Source organism: Tenrec ecaudatus, chromosome 17 (genome assembly GCF_050624435.1).
Source record: "Tenrec ecaudatus isolate mTenEca1 chromosome 17, mTenEca1.hap1, whole genome shotgun sequence".
Lineage (NCBI taxonomy): Eukaryota > Metazoa > Chordata > Mammalia > Afrosoricida > Tenrecidae > Tenrec > Tenrec ecaudatus.
Genome location: NC_134546.1, coordinates 30,974,686 through 30,986,976, shown reverse-complemented (window position 1 = coordinate 30,986,976; position 12,291 = coordinate 30,974,686). Strand labels below are relative to the sequence as shown.

Below are 12,291 nucleotides of genomic sequence, written 5' to 3'. Positions count from 1 at the left end.
GCTCCCATATGTCATCATAGATACTCAGGCGTTTTCTCAGCTCTGTAGCCTCGTAGCCAAATGCCCTGCCTCTTCATTGAGTGCCGCAACGTTCGTAGCTGTCAGTCTAACAAGGCCTATGGCAGAAGCTGATTTGGGGGATAAAATGAGCTTACGTCTGTGGAAATTCTTTGTAAACTTATGAGCACTACACACAAAAAGTTTACATACCCAGTGTTTGAATTTGCTTCAGGTCTTGTAGATTATGTTACCTTTATTTCTTGACAAGTGCCTAAATGGAATAATTAACTTGGGTTATATCCTTGATCGGCCTCATTAAATTTAAAACCTCAAACTATAAATTTCATTTGCTAGAGACATTTATTTCTAAGAGTATAACTTACTTCAAAGGTAGCGATTACACACACACACACAGAGTTTTGTGTTGCAATAACCACTCACTGGATGCTGGTATCACGTGTTAGGGGAGGCCTCAAGGTGGTGTGCTCAGGAGAGAGCTGCTGCAGTGTTGCCAAAAGTAGACCCCTTCACTCCTAGGAGAGTCAGTCGGAATGTCCATGAACTAGCACATTGAAGGGACCATCCTGCATTGACCCACCCTCAAAATGCCTCTCTCTGGGCGTGGTGGTGCTCCTGGAGAGGTTTAAACACGGTGTGGTGTTAGAGACGTCCAGCTGGTCCCTGCACGCAGCGAGCGTTTGATGCAAAACAAAACACTGCCCAGCTGGCCGTTTGAACCATTGTTAAGCTACTGCTGTCAGTCCCTCAGCGAGACCCTTCCTCTTTCTCGCTACCCGATGTCTTCCTCGGGGGACGGGTCCTTCCTCATAACGTGCCCAAAGGACAGGAGGCAAAGCCTTGCCCTTCTCCTGTCTAGGGACCATTCTGACAACTTGTCCAAGACAGGCTTGTCCACTCTTAGTGGCCTTTTACTCTCTCGCAGTAGAAGGAGGCGTAAATTTCATCATCTCTTAATTTCATTTTTTCCCACACACTTGTTGAGGCCTCCTATATTCAGTATTTTTAACCAATGTTTTTAATTCATAGATGTCAATTTGTCTTCACTCTTCGGTATTCATTGTCCAGCTTTATATGCCTGGGAGGGAGTTGAAAAGGCCACGGCTTGTGTCAGGCACACCTTGGTCTCAGAGTTACACCTTTGCTTTTGGACACTTCCACACAGGGTCCACAGCAGATTCACCTGGGGCAGCGTGCATTTGATTCCCTGTCTGTCACTCGACGGCTGTTGCCTGTGGATCACAGAAGGGAAGATGCCCTGGTCCCGCACCGTCTCCTGATCTTGGGCGTTCTCGCTCATTGTTGTGGCTCTCGGGCACTTAGTCTCTGTGAGCGTTTCCCTGTTGTCACAGACGCCGATCAGAAGTATGCGTCTGGGGAGTGTGATTTATCTAACTGCACATCTAAGTTGAAGAATGAACCTTAAGAGTCTTCACTGTGATAAATAGACTCTTTGCACAGCTAGTTTTTCTCTTCCTCTAGAGCAGCGGTTCGCAGCCTGGGGGTCTGACCCCTTTGGGGGCCGAACAACCCTTTCCCAGGGGTTGCCCGATTCATCACAGTAGTAAAATGACAGTGATGAAGTAGCAACAAAAATAGTGTTATGGTTGGGGGTCCCCACCACCTGAGGAACTGAAGTAAAGGGTCGCGGCAGGAGAGGCAGGTTGAGACCCGCTGGGCTAGCGTGTCTTCCTACCAGAGGGGCCCCATATTGAGTACAGTTCTCCCTGGTAAAATGGGTGAGACACTAATGTAGCCCATACAAATATTGTATTTATTTTCATGCATGTTTAATGTAGTCATGTTAAGTGCTCTCTCTAGTGTAAATGGCCTCTTTAGAAAACAAAGATGGTTATCATTTTGCCCTCACTGTGTGAACTACGATGGCTTTAAAACTCCTTTTTCTTACCCCTAAAACTTCTGTTGTTTTATTTTCCTTTTAAAACGAAGTGCATCTTTTCGATGCATGTAAGTCTCCGGTTGCTCTGTTGTTTCCCTAGCCGCTGGTTGCCGTCCCGCACAGAATTCCCTCGACCAGTCGCAACGTGAGAGAAGAAAAAACGCGCTCCGAGATCAACTGTAAGTGCAGACTGCACGTGGTTTATCATGTAACCACGGGACGTAAGAATTCGAGTCGTTATTTCGTTTTAATTGCTGTTGTTTTATTTTCTTCCAAATACTTTTTCTTAGTAGACACTTGTAAGAGTAAACTTTAAGGCGGTACAGATTTTATTTCTTCCTCATGGGCATGTTGCCGTTGGCAGGGGTGCTTTGTGTGGTTCACGTTGGGGAGGGGGAACAGGTCCCCAGCAGAGGCAGCCTGCAAGTGACACAGACTGGGGCTTCCTGGCCTGTCATGCGCTGTGAGGTTGCGCCAGCACACCTTCTGCATCAGTCGGTCTGCGGGGGGTGGGGGGGTGCGTGGTTGTTTACTCTAACCAACTTCCAGGTTTTGTGACTGCTGGTGGCCCGAGGGCCACATTTTGAGTAGCCAAGAGAGGTGGGTCTATAAATGGCCCGTCTTCTCAGAAACTGCACTTTTTAAAAATGGGCTTCTCGGGCCCCACTTCTCCTCAGATCTCCTTTCACCAGGTCTTGAGTAGACCAGGGAAGCTGCTTTTAAGTCGCACCTCAGGTAATTCCGGAGTCCCAGGTTCTAGGTGCTGCTTTGTCTATTAATGGTAGTGCAGCACATTACCCCAGAAGTTATTGTCTCACATAAGTTCTGAGCTCGGTGGCTTTTGCTCAGGGTCACTCAAGGTTACAGGCAAGATGTCAGCTGGGGCGGTGGTCACCTGAAGACTTGTCTAGACCAGAGAATTTGCTTCTAAGCCAGTGGTTCTCAACCTTCCTCATGCCGTCACCTCTGAATACAATTCCTCATGTGCTGGTGACCCCCCAACCCTAAAACTATTTTTGATGCTACTTCATCGCTGTCATTTTGCTGCTGTGATGAATTGGGCGACCCTGTGAAAGGGAGCGTTCACCCCCCAAAGGGGTCGCGATCTGGTCTTTTGCTCACACAGTCCAGCACTGGTGTGATGTGGGACGGACCTGCACAGGCTGTGACTCCGGGAGGGAGGAGTTACTGAGGACTCTGCTATAGGCTGCCTTCCAGAGTTCTCCTCATCCACTGCTGGCTGCCCAGCTGTTCCCAAGTTAAGGTGTTCCTGATTTTATGCTGCGACATGGTGAAGTAGCACATTAGATCCTGGTGATAGCTAATGACCATATATACTTCAAGTATAAGCCAAATTTTTCAGTACATTTTTTATGCGTTTTCATGGTAAAATTAGGTGCCTCAGCTGATACTTGGGTCAACTTATACGCGAGTATATATAATACATTCCTTTTTTTTTAACTATGGAAAAGATCAAGGCTTAACTGATTGTTTACCCGACTAAATTTTCTTAGGCTTTTCCTGACAGAATTTTACTTTAAATCATCTATTGTGATCACGTGTATGGTGGCTTCCTGCCATGATTCTGAGTCGATGTGACCCTATCGGACAGGGAGGAAGGGTTCCTCTGCATTTCCAAGACTAATTCTTTCCAGGAACAGGAAACTCATCTTCAGGTGTATGCGAGATGCTAAGATTAAATGTAGTTTGCCATGAGTTAACTTCTTTAAATGTTATATCATAAAAGCAGGTCTTGATTTTCTTTTTTTTTTAATAGTTGGTCAAGTAAAATTTGATGCGCCCTTAAGGAAAGAGACCGAGCCACATCATGAACTTGTAAGTACATTAGGCTTAGAAAGCTGACATGGAAAATAAAAATTTCATTTGTCTTTGTGACCTACTGGTCTTGACTAAAAATCCTAGTTAATATTATATGGTAAAGTATATGGTAGAAGCAAAAAGGTAAGTAATTATAAAATTGAGAATAAATAAATCTGTGTTGCTGAAATACAATATTTTAAAAATGATTTCAAATGAAAATCGTTTTCCCACTTTCTGGTTAGATTTTTTTTTAATACTGACCATCCATTTTCTTCCCCTCCCCCCCCCACCCCAGTTTCATGGGGCTGTGTATATATTTACCAGGGTAAAAGCTAGGGTTTTAGGCTAGAATGATATGGTAGTAAAAGTACCTCTTAGTAAATTGATAGGCAGTCTTTTCCAAATGCAAGCTAGTTTTCTAAACCTCAGAATAGAATAAAATCTGCCTGGAGAGTTAAAATTCAGGAGAGACGAGGCATTCAAGTTTCTCATCCCTTTCAGGCTTGCTTACTGGATGAACATTATTATCATATTTCTCTTGTAATTGCTTCATATACTCTTCTCCAGATATATGAGATTATGTCAGATACAGTCTTAGAAGCAAAATGCGTTTCCAATATTTGAAATGTTCATATTCCTTGGAAGAATTTGTAAATGAGACTATAAAAAGACAGACAAAACGAAATTTCTGTGCCAGAGCTCCAAATTATGTGTATTAATAATTGATAAATACTAAGGATTTAAGTAGGAACTTTTTCTTACCTGTAATGTTTGTTTCAACCCATTTGACTGGTTATAAGAAAGATATACAAAGGAACTCTGTAGCTTCTGTTTTATAGATTTATTTCAATTCAGTTTACCAGTCTGAGGGGATTGAAGGCTAAAAAAATAATTCCTAAAATGATCATACTAGAATACTTAAACTTGACATTTGTGTAGCGAGGTGGGAAAAGTTGAGGAGAAAGGGTAGGCATGAGGTTGATAAATGGTGATTAGATTTTTCAAGGCAGTTTGCATATATTTTATTTCTCTTTTTAAGATATCGTTGCATGTGTTTAAATTTGATACTAATTTAGTAACCCTCGTACAGAACCTTGGTGTTGCAGTGTTGCTTTGTAAGAAATCATTTAATGTGATTTGACTTTATATTTGCTTTATAAAATTGTTAGCAGGTCTTACACCACTTGTGAAAGTTTCCCTTTGTGAATGTGGCTTTTAGTCTAAGTGTAAATAACGTGGGTTTCTTGGTCTCTGTCTGCTAAACAGCCCAACACTGATGGTTTTTTGGACAGTTCAGAAGAAATATACTACACTGCAAGATCTAATCTGGTATTTCTCATCTTCTGATTTTCTTTGTCATCATTGTTTTAATCTTGTTTTGTAATTTTAAGATCATGTCCAGTTTTAATGAACTATTTTAAGTCTGCTTTTCTAAGTTGCTGCCATTTTTCGAGGTTCCATATGTTAAGTATGGTAGCGTTTTTTATAGCAAGTTATAAACTACTCATGTGATAGTGCTGCAGAAAATTATTTTTGACAAACATTACTGATTCATTTTCTCACTCAAACGGGAGTGTTTTTATATTATATTTCTTTTTAAGAAGAATATACCATTTTAATGTGGTTTGTTTTAACAAACTAGGCAACACAAATAATTTTTTTTAAGTTTACCCTCTAACAAATAAAATTCATCTCAAATGAGATTTGAATGTTATAACATTGTATCATATTCCTTTTTTTCTCAGTCCAGAATTTGGATTATAAACCATCCCTGAATTAAAAAAATATTAAGATTATCTTAAATATGAAAAGCAAACTCAAATATTAACTAAAAAGTGTGTTCTACTTTTATAGCAGTCAGATCCTCTTACTGCTACATATTTCCTCCTAGATTCCATGTTTATGCCTTTTACAAAGGAATTTTCTTATACTTCTTTCTTCTCTGCCTTTATAACATCTCTTTCAATTCTATACCCTGTTAAATTTGAAGAAAATAAAAGATTTAAGACGTGATTTGTTTAGGGAAGATGCGGTCTTGCTGGGTAAAAATACCTAGACATGTCAACACTTACACATGGACTGAAATATATCCTGGATTTCCTGTGGGAGGGGCTTCATGTACTGGGTACAGAAGGTCGGAGCAGGAGACGAGCTTTTGGAATAATGTGCCGTGCACACGTTCTGGGAGGGGCTAAGACCAATGTTACTCCTGCCCAGGGACCACTATCTAATCTTCCAGAGGAGACTGAGAAATGCCTCTGAAGTTCTGCAGAAAGTCCCGGGCAGGCCTTGGCATACCACTTTGGAGAGATGTCAGATAGGCGCTGCAGTATGAAAGCCATCATGAGCCTGGAGTGTGGGGTTAGCGCAAGAGAAGTGGATTGAGAAAGGGGCCGATAACGGCCATTGCTTGTGCTCAAGAAAGAAAGGCAGAAAAGAGATTAGCAGCCATATATATTGGGAGATGCTTGTGTTCAGTGACCAGAGCCTGACCCCGACTGGAGGCGAGAGGCAGTTGAAATGCTAGAAGGGAGAGTCCAGTAGGCTGACTGTCACAAAAGAAAGTGACATGTGCCCAGTGGCCCAGAGAGGCCAGAAAACGAGTGAGAATTAGCTGTACGTGGCAAGTGAGAGGGAATGTTTTAAGAAAATGGTGGTTTGGGAGTTTTTAAAACGTTAGAATTAGATGACAGTGCTTTTAAGCATTCCTCTGCTAACACAAATGTCCGAAATTCCAACCCGCCAGGGCTCCTCAGGGGGGTGTGCTCCTAACAGGATCATCATTGCTGCGAGATGCCGGGAGGCCATTTCTGACTCATAGCAACCTTACGTGTAACCAGTACCAGAACAGTCTCACATTTGTTGGCATGCTCCAACTATGCTGTCACTGTGGCCATCCATCTCATCGAGGGTCTTCCACTTTCGCACGGATGCGCTTATTTTACCATCACCTCCTCCTCTTACGACTGAGCCCTCCAAGGTTTGCATCCTCACGTGGAAGGGACCTTAGGGCCAGGCTTCTCTCAAGACCCATCGACTTGTTCTTCTGACGCTCGTGGGAAAGTCAATGTTTTTCACCAACACCGTCATTCAAAGGCTTCAATTCTTCTCCACTCTTCCTTATTCACTGTCCAGCTTCCACGTGTATATGAGGTGATTGAAGGACCTGGGATTGGGTCAGGCACACTTTAGTTCTCTTGGTGATGTCATTGCTTCTTAAAACTTTAAAGGATGTAGTCTCTGATCTTCATCGGTACTGTTTTTTCCCCACACATATGCACCTGTGTGAATAACTTTTGTAGGTCCCGTCAAGTCATTCTGACTCATAGTAACCCTGTGTACGAAGGAAGGAAGCACTGCCTGGTCCCTCTCCATCCTCACAGCTGATCTGAGGTTCAAGCCCATGGTTGCACCACTGTATGGTCGGTCCATCTCGTGGGAGGCAGTCCTCTTTTTCACTGCTCCTCGACTTTACCAACAATGATGTGCGTCTCCACGGACTGGTCTCTCCCATTCATACACCCAAAGTACGTGAGAGGAAGTCTTACTAGCTTCTGAGGAGCATTCTGGTCATCCTTCTTCCAAAACAGATATATTTGTTCTTTGGGTAGTCCATGGTACTTTGAGTATTCTTCATCAATACCGTAATTCAAGGGCATCAGTTCTTCTTCAGTCTTCCTGTTTTAGTGGAGACAATTGAAAATACCATGGCCTGGGTCAGGTAAACCTTAGACCCCACAGAAACATCCTTGCTCTTCAAACACTCCTAAGAGTGCTGCTGCTTCAGTGAATATTGATTATGGGTCCAAGCAAGATAAGCTCCTCGTCCACTTCAGTCTTTTCTTCATCATTATGTGACCAGTAGGTCCGGTTGGGAAGATTCGGGTTTCCTTTACATTGAGTTGTGTATAATCCATAGTGAGGGCCTGATGTTCACCAGCAAGCGCTTCAGGGGTTGGAAGGATGTAGCCCAATCTCAGGTTGACCCCGGGCAATGCATCATTGGAACTCCTGGCTGCCACTTCCATGACTACTGGTTATGGAGCGAAACAGACTTTTCTTCCTATATCGTGATGTCACCTATTGGTCCGCTTGTGAAGATTTTGGTTTCTTTACTTTGAGTTGTAATCCTTAGTTTGTTGTGATCCACACAGTCAGATGCCTTTGTTAATCAAAACACAAGGAAGCATCTTTCTGGTACTCTCTCCTTTTACCAAGGACCATCAGACATCAGTAAAAATGTACCCCTTGGGATAGGCCGCCTTCTGAATTCACCTTCACGTTCCTGCCCGTATGTTGCTACAGCTGTGTTTGAATTGTCTTCAGTAATTTTACTTGCCTGCGATACTGATATTGTTCAATAATTTCCATCTCTGTTGGGTCACCTCTCTTTGTAATGAACAAAAAGGGGTCTCTGAGTTAGTTGACGAGGTAGCAGTCTTCCAAATTTCTTGGCATCAATGAGTGACTATAGATGGTTTCCATGGTCACATCTATTTGTTGAAACACCTTAACTGGTTTTCCTTGAACCTTGAACCTTATTTTCCCCGATGCCTCATTGTACCTTGGTCGTTTCCTTCAATACCATTGGTTCTTGATCTCATACTGCTTCCTGAAATGCTTGACCGCGACTCTGTATTCTTTCCTTATCTTTTGATGCTCCCGCATCACTCAGTTTTACAAGTCAAGACTTGACTTTTCTTCAGTCTGAGAAATACCTAGTGCGTTCCGTTTTGGTGTTCTAGCTCCATGTCCTTGCTACTTCGTCATTCTTGTAAAACTCTGTCTTTTTCACATCTTCTGTTCAAGTCTTATTTCATCATTCTTCCATTCACGTGAGCTGCTCTTCATCCGAGAGCAAGTCTCAGAGTCTCTTCTGACAACCATTTTAGTCCGTTCTTTCGTTAGTGTAGTTTCAATGCCCTTTTGCTTGCTCGGTGTATAGCATGCGTAGGAATCAAATGGACTACATCTCGGGAAAGAGAGATGGCTAAGCTCTCTGTCGGCCAGAACAAAGCCAGGAGCTCCCTGGGGAAAAAACCATCAGTTGCTATGAGGATCACCACCTAGGCCCACGCGGCAGTTCTGCTCTTGTCCCAGGTTGCTATGATCCAGACCAATTTGATGGCACAGGACAATAGTCTGGGATGACAGTGAAATCTGGTACTGAAATAGACCACAAAAGAAGATTGAAGTTAGTTATTTTTTTTCATTAATATTGTACAGGCAAGAAAGAGCAAAATAATACAGAAATATAATGTCTTAGAATTAGAAGTATTCCTTCCAGGACCTTTGTGTGGAACCAGCCTGGACATTTGAGTGAACTCTGGTGGCCTTTTCCCCTTGAAGTACACCTTTTTTGGGCCACCGCCTGTCCCCGCGCCCACAGGGAGAAGGGTTTCTTTTTCATATGGAACGCTTCACGAATTTGCCTGTCATCCTTGCGCGGGGGCCATGCTAATCTTCTCTGTATCGTTCCAATTTCGGTATATGTGCTGCCGAAGGGAACACGAGAAGGGGTCCCAATAGGATCAGATGCTGGTCTGTGAGAGAGGAAGGCTTTGAGGAGAGCCGTGGCCAGTGGGCAACAAAGAAAAGATGGGGCTATTTCTGGTAGAAGGAGGGGGAGTAAGGTCTTTGTCAGATTAGCATAAACTCAACCTTAAAATTCCTATTCCTGATGATAGCAATAGCTCTTTATGTGGGAGACATTCTTTAACCCCTTTACATGTGTTAACTCATTTACCATTATTTTCACGGCCACTGAATCAATGCTGACTCATATTGACTCTCCCTTGGGTTTCCGAGACTGGGACTGGGGCTAGAAAGGCCCCGTCTTTCTCCCGACAACGTGTCTCGCTCTGTCCTTTAGTCCAGTGACACTAAGCTGAGATCCCAAAAGCCTTTGAGAACCGGAGCAACTGTTGACTCCTTTAAAGGATTCTGCCACTTACATGTCATTGTTTTAAGTGTTACATGTATGCGTTTTTTTTGTTGTTGTTTTTGGTTTTGGGATTTTTTTAATCGTTTTATTAGGGGATCACACATGTATGCATTTTATAATAAAAAATTCATGTAGACTCAGGCTTCTATTTTTGTTACTCCAATAATTTTTTTTTAATCGCTAAAGGTGAGGTCATAATATAGGACGCCAGACCAACAGCTTGCTTTGGAGGATTGGAAGCCATTAAGAAAGACCTTAATTTTGAAAAAGGACATCTGCAGAGTTGAAAACCCAACCAAATTGACATCATTAAAATGTACCCATTCCTCTTGTAACCTTAAAATCGATTTCTTCTCAAAGATAGATTTCTTCTGCCTTTAGATTAGAAGGTTATGGGTGTTATAAATGTGTCTGAGTTGGTGCTGTTTTTTCTCTTTTTCATTTGCCCAAGAATTTTGGGCCATCCAGCAGTAAAAGATACTTTGAGAGAATTACATGTAAGACACTATTAACTACTATGAAGGAATACAAAGGAGTAGTAAAACAAGCATTGCTCTAAAGAAGCTTCTCAAACCCCTGGCAAACTATGGATAAAATATTTAAGTTATAGTTAAAACAGTAATGCATATCACAAATGATATATGATTAATATCAGTAGATACTGGAGAGTATTTTAAAGTTCCTGTGAATTGGGTCAGAATTGAATAATGTCACAAACTTATTCCAGAAAAGAAACAATGGATGTCAACTTTGTTTATTTAGGAGTGCTCTAAAATCTATGTGTCGTGGCCACTTTACTTAATTGTGGAAAAAGAATTTCAAGGGAAATCCCGCTTCAGAATCTCACGGTGATAGAAATCTCCTAGTCTGTTTCCAGCTGTGTCGCCCAGGTGTCATGTTGTTCCGTTGTGGGCTCCTTCATCTTCTGCTTTTGTTAGGCACAATCCTGTTGAGTCATTTAATGCTCCCCTCTACTTGCTGCTCAGACTTTTGAGAGATGTGAAATCTCTGATTTTCCTGGCTTCACCCCCTGTTTCTTCTGTCGATCATTCACCACATTCAAAGGGCTCTTACCTGGAAGATTTCACCTTGCTAGCAACTCTAGTCATGCCATAAACTGCTCTTTTATGAGGAAAAAAAATGCTTTCAGCTAATCTTTTCCCCCAATTTAGATATATCGTAAAGCATTTTTAAGCATTGTTTTAGCAACTGTTTCAGGTCTAACTGTTGGTCTAGCTGTTTTCCTCGAAGCCACAGATTTTATAATCGTGTGGCGAGAGTTAGAGCTGCCACGGGATTTTTCTTGACTATAAATTTTCCTTTTTCTGTGTCCCACTGCACCTGTTTTGTTTGTTTTCAGCTCTTTCTCACACCATGCTTTCTTCAAGGTTTCCATTCTACATTTTAGAAATCTCCCCGCCATGAAAATGAGTCGCCGAATTTGAGACACTCTGTCCCCAAACTTTATTTGGGCTGGGATAACCAACTTCAAGTTTTGTTTCCATTTTCAGATTGAATTTACACCGACCCATTGCATGTTCTTAATACGTGTTCTTACTTATTTGATTTTACTGTGGAGTTGTTCATTAATAAGTTGATGTATGTTAATGCGATTAATTTTTTCCTATCCTTGCTTGCTTAAATGTATTCTTAGTTTGTAAAGACTGTCCATATTGCTAGCTATCTAATGTTTGTTTGCTTTTAATTCTGAATGTTTTCCACGTTGCTTTTGAAGAGCCTTTTAGATCACGCTTTCTTGGATTGCCTCAAAGCTACGTCAATAGCTACTAACATTGTACTGGGTTCGTGTTGCTTTCTTTCTATATTTATTCGTCACACTTTCTTTATCTGATTGACTGCCTGAATTCCAGCCATAGAATAGGTGATTGGAAAGGGGAGAGAAATTATTTAGTTAAATAAGGTTTGACACCTTTTAAGAGATGTTGGTCTTTAAGTATAATTCGTAAACGTGTGTCTAGCGCACTGCTTTTGGTTTTGTTCCGTGTATGATACAGTGGCAGGGCGTTGTTGATGAGGAATGTGGTCCGTTCCATTTTAATTTTCCATGTAAGTCAGGGAGTGTTTAATCATCAGGTTTGAAGTTATTTATAACTTCTCCCCTGCCTCAGTTATTATTCTGTATATAAACATAGGCTCAAATTTTTATTAAAATATTATTTCATTTCGTTTAGACAGTTCTAAGTACATTACTGATCTCAGTGTTTTTTATCATTAAGTTACCAGGCAGTTAATTGGCAGGTGATTCCAGAGTAGTTGTTAAGGTGACACCCTATGTTTATAGGTGTAACAGGAGCAGGGCCGCTCTGCACAATGCTCTTGGAAGCTGTCCTTTGATTTAGGGGGTAAGATTAGATTGACTAGAGAAATCGCTAACCTGCTAGAAATCCCAGTTACCTATGGCTGAAAAACCAAGTTGGATTTAGAGACGTAGCCCTACTTCTCTTTTCTAAGTGTCAGCATTGCAAGGTTCTTCTATCAAGTCCGGGCAGCCTGGTGATGTAGAGGTGACGAGTCGGGCTGCGATCTGTACAGTCTGCCGTCCAAAACCAGCAGCAGTTCCGAGGGAGTAAGACTGCCTTTCTACTCT

At 41.9% G+C, this 12,291-nt stretch overlaps 1 protein-coding gene and 1 non-coding gene across 4 annotated transcripts in view; one reads left to right on the top strand and one right to left on the bottom strand.

Annotated features, from left to right (window-relative positions):
* MAP4K3 (mitogen-activated protein kinase kinase kinase kinase 3) overlaps positions 1–12,291 on the top strand; it is a 180,041-nt gene that overhangs the window by 120,587 nt on the left and 47,163 nt on the right. For 2 of the 3 annotated variants that reach the window (XM_075535823.1, XM_075535825.1), the window contains 3 exons: positions 2,019–2,097; positions 3,696–3,754; positions 5,006–5,068. In XM_075535823.1, coding sequence (XP_075391938.1) covers positions 2,019–2,097; positions 3,696–3,754; positions 5,006–5,068 — 201 coding nt within the window. The remainder of the gene's footprint in view (positions 1–2,018; positions 2,098–3,695; positions 3,755–5,005; positions 5,069–12,291) is intronic. The other variant, XM_075535824.1, reaches the window with a different exon arrangement.
* LOC142431136 (U6 spliceosomal RNA) lies at positions 9,144–9,250 on the bottom strand. The gene has a single exon (XR_012780701.1). It is a non-coding gene; the product is annotated as a U6 spliceosomal RNA (small nuclear RNA).